The sequence below is a fragment of the Pygocentrus nattereri genome, chromosome 16, assembly GCF_015220715.1.
Source record: "Pygocentrus nattereri isolate fPygNat1 chromosome 16, fPygNat1.pri, whole genome shotgun sequence".
NCBI classification, from domain to species: Eukaryota; Metazoa; Chordata; class Actinopteri; order Characiformes; family Serrasalmidae; genus Pygocentrus; species Pygocentrus nattereri.
In genome coordinates this window covers 802,531-809,637 of record NC_051226.1, presented here as the reverse complement: position 1 = coordinate 809,637, position 7,107 = coordinate 802,531, and the positions used below count along the sequence as shown (strand labels likewise).

The 7,107-nt window shown below is 46.1% G+C and overlaps 1 protein-coding gene across 6 annotated transcripts in view; it reads left to right on the top strand.

Moving 5' to 3' along the window:
* arhgap24 (Rho GTPase activating protein 24) overlaps positions 1–7,107 on the top strand; it is a 255,642-nt gene that overhangs the window by 228,364 nt on the left and 20,171 nt on the right. For all 6 annotated transcript variants that reach the window (XM_037546000.1, XM_037545996.1, XM_037545995.1 and 3 more), the window contains one exon: positions 5,145–5,352. In XM_037546000.1, coding sequence (XP_037401897.1) covers positions 5,145–5,352 — 208 coding nt within the window. The remainder of the gene's footprint in view (positions 1–5,144; positions 5,353–7,107) is intronic.

Below are 7,107 nucleotides of genomic sequence, written 5' to 3'. Positions count from 1 at the left end.
TCCTGCGCGGTGCCTTTATTTCTAACCGTGTGCTCGGTCTTCGCAAACAGCTCAAAATAATCAGCAGAATGCCGATTCTTGCTGTCCCTGATAATGACAGCCCTACTTTTTCATGTTTACGCACTTCGTCACTCACCGATCGTCCTCTCCAAGCCCCGGAGAGATTAAGTGCCGAAGACTAGCTGATGTGGAACGGAAACCTGTCTTCCAGAAGCCTCCAGTGGAGGATAGATCAGAAAGTTTGTCAGCACAAGCCAGATTGTGTTATTCGCCGCGAGCGTTCACATTCTCTCCTCCTGAAGCCTCGTCCTCAAAAACACACCCCTCCAGGGCATTTCTGGAGCCACTCAAACAGAGCAGCCTCGCTCACGGAGCCTTTTCTCCCTCTCCGGCTTGTGTCTGGACGCTGCTGACCGTGCAGTGCTGACTGTAGCATGCAGTGGATGGAGCCTGTAACATGCTGGAACACAGAGATCAGAGATTCATCACATTCAGCCCTCGATCGTACCAGCGCTTTATCCACGGAGGAATTTACAGGAAGATTAGGAGCTGTGTCGGCTTCAGCCGGGGTGAGTGAGGGGCAAAGTGGTCTGGGCTGCTTTTAAGGGTCTTTTGTGGCTTCTAATATGTTTGCAGGGCTTTTTGAGGAGGTAGCACTGGTACTAGAAACGTTTTGTAGTGTAATATTGTTGTAGAAAAAGACACGCTTGGAAAAGATCATTCTTCAAGGGTTCTTTAGTAAAGAAAACGGTTCTATATAGAACCATAAACACCAAGAACCCTTGGCAGGATTAAAGTTTTTTGCATTGTAAAATGGTTCTTCAGATTGATGGAGATGCTCTAGCTGGCTCTACATAGAACCTTTTTAAATAGGGTTCTATATAGCACCAAAAGGTTTTGACATTGTAACAACAGCAGGATCCTTTTTGATGCTGTATAGAACCAGAAGCACCTACTCTACATTCTCCATCAATCTGAAGAATCATTTCATCATGCAAGTGCTTTTTAGAACCCTTGAAGAACCATCTTGTTTAAGAGAGTACCTAAAGCAGCACTTCAACCAGGTGTTTATCCAAGTGGAACAATTTGTCCTTTGAACTGTGAATGAATATCGAAACAGGAATAAATGTTGGTTCATGGTGTTAAACGTGCTGATGGTGCACAGTTAGCTTTTATCTTTACCATTGAGAGGGAGGAAACCCACACCAGCAGGATCCCATGAATGCATGTATAGTTCTTTATCCTCTTATAAAGGATTCAGATGAGCTCTCTAACCAATCACAGACCAAATTTCCTTAATTTAGTGCTGTGGTAGATTAGGAGCTGTGTCAGCTTCAGGGGTGAGTGAGGCGTGAGGTGGTCTGAGTCTCTTTTTAGGGTCTTTTGTAGCTTCTAATATGTTTGCAGGGCTTTTTGAGCAGGTAGCACTGGTACTAGAAACGTTTTGTAGTGTAATATTGTTGTAGAAAAAGACACACTTGAAAAAGATCATTCTTCAAGGGTTCTTTAGTAAAGAAAGTGGTTCTATATAGAACCATAAACACAAAGAAAACGCTCTAGATGGCTCTATATAGAACCTTTTTAAAAATGGTATATATAGCATTATTTAACAGCAGGATCCTTTTTGATGCTGGACCAGAACCATCTACACCACATTCTCCAACAATCTGAAGAACCGTTTCATCATGTAGATGTAGTTCTTCGAGTGTTCATGGTTCTACATAGAGCGATTGTCTTGATTAAAGGATCCTTGAAGAACCGTCTTGTTTAAGTGCCCAAAACAGTACTTCAATCAGGTGTTGATCCAAGTGGAGTCATGTGTCATGTTAACTGTGAATAAACAGAGAAACAGTATTAAATGTTGACTCTTTGTGTTAAATGTGCAGATTATTGATATTCTCACACTGCACGGTCATCACTGAGAGAGGAAACCCACACCAGCAGGATGATAGTGAGTCAACACCTGTTGCAGAGGTGTTAAAGAAAGCTATGTGACGGCGTAGGAGGAGAAATCTCAACCCAAACCTGTGTTCCTCTGACCAGCTCATCAGAAATCAGCCACTAAATGTTCTATTTGGGGAGTCGTGGGCTGGAGGTTACGGAACCAGCCCTGTGAGCGGAAGGTTCGATCCCCTGAGTCGACAGTACATGACCTCCAACACCTGACCTCCAACTGGTCCCCAGGCGCTGTGGATAGGGCTGCCCACCACTCTGGGCAAATGTGCTCACTGCCCCCAAGTGTGTGTGTTCACTAGTGTGTATGTGGTGTTTCACTGCATGGATGGGATAAGTGTGGAGGTGAAAATTCCCCGTTGTGGGAATAATAAGGGTCACTTAACATTTGGTGCGTTAGTTTATTCAGGATCATGATTGATCTGATTTCTTTCGGACTCTCGGTCGGTGATGGATGTTTCACCCCTGCTTCACCTCCAGCCTGGTTGAGTGTGTACCATCTCGTACCAACACATCTGTAGGTCTGTTTGTGTTCCGAGGCCCGGTCAGTTCCCCCGATCTGAAGCTTCCTGGGAGCTGCTCCTAATCCCCCCCCTCATGCTGACCACATGAGCCCCTCCAAATGGGAATCACACTCTCTTTTTTTCATCGAGACAAAAGAGCCGTGGCAGGAGAGAGGCCAGGGAGCAGGAAGTCTTTCATTTAATCTCTCTTTTTTTCCTCTGGAGCAGATTGTGTCGGCTTTGTTAGGACGCATATTCCGCAGCTGACCGCTGGAAATCGCAGGAAGCCGGCCGAGATTAGAGTCTAATCAGGCCGTGAGGCTTTTAAATGCTAAGAGGAATGAACACTGTGGGTTGTTGGAGGTAAAGTGGTCCTATGTGTCTAAGATTTGTTGCTCCTTGACCGTCTATTTTGAGGGATTAGGACACTACGCAGTACGTCTACTTCACTAATGATTGTCCATCATTACCTGCTGGGGGATAAAGAAGGTCATGGCACAGTGTACAACACAATCTGATGGGGCGAAAAGTGTTTACAGGCTTATGTCTGACTGCAGAACTCTCTCAGCGCACCTGTGCCACATAGTGGACTATTCCCCGTTGTTCCCTTATTCCGCAGCTAGGTAAAGACTGCTCCCTATGGAGAGGCATTCCGGCCTGTTTTTAGAGAAAATGCTATAAAACTAAAGGGAAAGTTTGTGGACGAACTTTAAGTTGGCTTGAAAAAAGCCAGCTAATTACGTTCAAATGGTGGAAGACTGTTTGGTTGCTAAATCGTTGCTTAGATGTTGTTTGGCAGTTGCCATATGATCCAAGGTGTTGCTAGGTGCTTGCTACGGTGTGCCAGGCTGTTGCTACAGTGTTGGCTAGGTGGTTGCTATGCTAATAAATACACTGGCACCTTAAATCCTCTGCTACCATAAATACACTGGTACCTTAAATCTTCTGCTAACTTAAAATCCATTGCTACCTTAAATCCACTGACACTTTAAATCCTTTTAAGCACCTTAAATGCACTAATTGCCCACATTAGTTGCCACCTTATATCCACTGCTCCTTTACGTCCAAGCCTTCCTTAAATGTGCTTACACCTTAAATACACTGTTACCCTAAATCCATTATTTGTGCAGATATTGCCGTTCTTTAGGCTGTAAGCGTGTGAGTCTGTGTGTACAGTGTGTGATTGTCTGTGTGATAGATGTGCATTGTGACGTTATTTGTGGCAGTTAGACTTCGCTGTATGAAATGTATGAATATGTGGGTATGGGACCTGTGATCCTCGTGGTTCTATATCAAGAACTGTAGGAGGAGAAACTTTACATTTTGGGTATATAATAATAATAAGAAGAAGAAGAAGAAGAAGAAGAAGATTATGAAGAACAGCCCATTTAATCATCCAAGTGCCACACATAAAATACAAAAATAGGGAGGAAAATAAAAAGTGGCTTCACTCCAAACCTGCCTGTCTATTCAGTGAGAACAGAGGCTCCACAGACTCAGCTGACTATACGTCCTGCTAGTGTAAACGTTAGTATAGAGGCTGTAGTGTTGGAGTAATTATTCAAAAAGTAACACATTGCAAGTTATTTCTCTAAAAAGCAAAACAACCACGTTATATTATTACTTTGTGGAAATCTCATTACTTTGTTACTCTGTACCAAATTTTAATTGACTGATAATGTTGCTTTTTTTTTGCAGCCCTATTTCCTTAAACAAGGCCAATTATCAGCCAATATAGTGACGTAGTGTAACTTCACTGGTTTCCCGTTAGTCTCGGTTTCCTTCCTTCTCTGTCCTGGTTCCTCCCATGTGTCTGCCCTCTTGTCTCTTTCCAGTCTGATTCCCCTGCCACTGCCTTTGTGTTGGTTTACTTGCTCCTCCCTTTGCTCCGCCCTCACCTGATGTCTGTGTGTCCGTCCCTCAGTCATCTGTCCCAGCTGTGTCTTGTTTCCTGTGTACCTCCTGCTTTCTGTCTCGTCTTTGTGGTGATTTGTATGTTTGTGCTGCTTTGTATTTCTGTTTTGACCAGTTCTACTGATGAACGAGGTCCCAGGCGTAACGTTGTCAGAGTTCGTGTCCACAGCTAAATTCAGTATTTGAAGGAAAATTACAATGGAAGCTCTGATACACTGGCACGCTGTGTTACATGAAGCTGGGTTGTTATGTAAGTCTAATCAAGAAGAACCATCCATACCATCCACATACAGGTACACAGCGGGATGGCAGGCATGGGTTGGAGGTTTTTGGCAGTCGTGGGCTGGAGGTCAGGGATCTGGCCCTGTGACTGGAAGGTCGCTGGTTTGATCCCCAGAGCCGACAGCCCATGACTGAGGCGTCCTTGAGCAAGACACCTAACCCCCAACTGCTCCCCGGGTGCCGTGGATAGGGCTGCCCACCGCTCTGGGCAAGTGTGCTCACTGCCCTCTCGTGTGTGTTTCACTAGTGTGTATGTGGTGTTTCACTGCATGGATGGGTTAAATGTGGAGGTGAAATTTCGTGCGAGGCTCTGGAGATCAATCAAATCATTTTAAATATACCAAGTGAACAGCACAACTCTGGGCTCAAAGCTCAAGAATCAATACACTGCAACAAATTCTGTGAACAGGACAAATTTCTCTGATGGTTTATACATAAAAGATCCAGTTTGTTTTGCCCTCACCTGCATCCTGTCTGTCTCTCCTGTTTTAGGCATTTTTGGCCAGAAGCTGGAGGAGACGGTGCGGTACGAGCGTCGCTATGGGAACAAGCTGGCCCCCATGCTGGTGGAGCAGTGTGTGGACTTCATCAGGCAGTGGGGTCTGCAGGAGGAGGGGCTATTCCGCCTTCCCGGCCAGGCCAACCTGGTCAAGGAGCTGCAGGACGCCTTCGACTGCGGAGAGAAGCCGTCGTTCGACAGGTACCTGCCCAAAGCGCATGTCCAGGTCTGGGATACGTTAGGCGCTGAGCGAACAGTCGGTTCTCATAGACCCCATTTACACCTGCCCACTTCATGTGTCCGGGATCTGGATTGTGTCCTGATAAGATTTTGGCCTCATGCTTTTACCTCGGTAGTCAAATGCGTCTCCAGTTAGCTGGACTGAACTCTGATAGCTGTGTGCATCGGAATATGCAAATTCACTCGTAACACGGCAACCAAAGCTGTTAAGATGTTTGTTTGGTCCTGTAAGTCGACTGCAGTTTGGTTTGGACAGTTGTTTCTGTCCATGTTGCTATTTAGCATTTGGTTTCATCCCGAACCGTGAGCATCCTCCATGACTACCTTCCTCACAGACAACTGGGAGGGGTTTTGGTTGTTGGGAGGATTGGTTGTACTGAAAGGGGTTTTATTTGTACTGGGAGGGAGTTTGGTAATACTGGGAGGAGTTTCACTTATACTCTGAGGAGTTTCGGTTGTACGGGGAGGAGGATTGGTTGTAGTGGGAGGAGTTTTGGTTGTAGTGGGAGGAGTTTTGGTTGTAGTGGGAGGAGGATTGGTTGTACTGGGAGGTGTTTTGAGGAGTTTTGGTTATACTGGGAGGAGTTTTGGTTGTACTGGGAGGAGGATTGGTTGTACTGGGAGGTGTTTTGAGGAGTTTTGGTTGTAATGGGAGGAGTTTTGGTTGTAGTGGGAGGAGGATTGGTTGTACTGGGAGGGGTTTTGAGGAGTTTTGGTTGTAGTGGGAGGAGTTTTGGTTGTAGTGGGAGGAGGATTGGTTGTACTGGGAGGTGTTTTGAGGAGTTTTGGTTATACTGGGAGGAGTTTTGTTTGTACTGGGAGGAGGATTGGTTGTACTGGGAGGGGTTTTGAGGAGTTTTGGTTGTAGTGGGAGGAGGATTGGTTGTACTGGGAGGTGTTTTGAGGAGTTTTGGTTGTAGTGGGAGGAGTTTTGGTTGTACTGGGAGGAGTTTTGGTTGTACTGGGAGGGTTAGGCCATTTAGGGCTTTTAAAACCAACAAAAGATGTTTTAATCTATCCTAAAAGGTCCAGGCAGATCTTTTAAAACAGGCGTAATAAACACAAATTCCTAAAAGTGCGATTTAAGTAGAATATCACGTGTTCCGTTCACTCCTTCCCTGATATGATATGAGAGTGATACGCTGGCCGATTTGTAGGGAATGTCAGCTGCGTGCTGCTGAGACGGGGTTTTGAGCACAGTGTCAGCCCCGGGTCAGCTGCAGGCCATCTTCGGCCTGACTAGACATACATTTTCCTCCTGAAAGCAGCTTTCGCTGCACTGTGATTATGCTAAGCAATGCAGATTACATGCACAGCCTTGTCCTGGACTTTCCCCCGTGCTGCTGCAGGGTCTCTGAGTTCAGCAGGAGAGAGAGCAGCATGTTCAACAGGACACCGTCAAAACGCCACTCAGACGGGAAGGTGGTAACGTCGACTGGGCTTGCACAGCTCCGGGAAACCTGTAGATTATGTGCCATAAGTTTTGCACAGGCCAGAGTTTATGCAGTATAACATCCTGCAGAGTCCCAGAGCTCAGCGTTCCCTCCAGACGGAGAACCTCTCTCCCACAGAACCCACTTTTCTCAGCTGCCTGAAACCTTGTTGGAATTCCAGCCCTTTTCCTTTGTTATAGGATGACATCATCTCGTAACACAGTCCTGAATGCCCGCCTACTGCCGAGCTCCGCCCCCTCACACAGTGCACAGCGGCTATGGG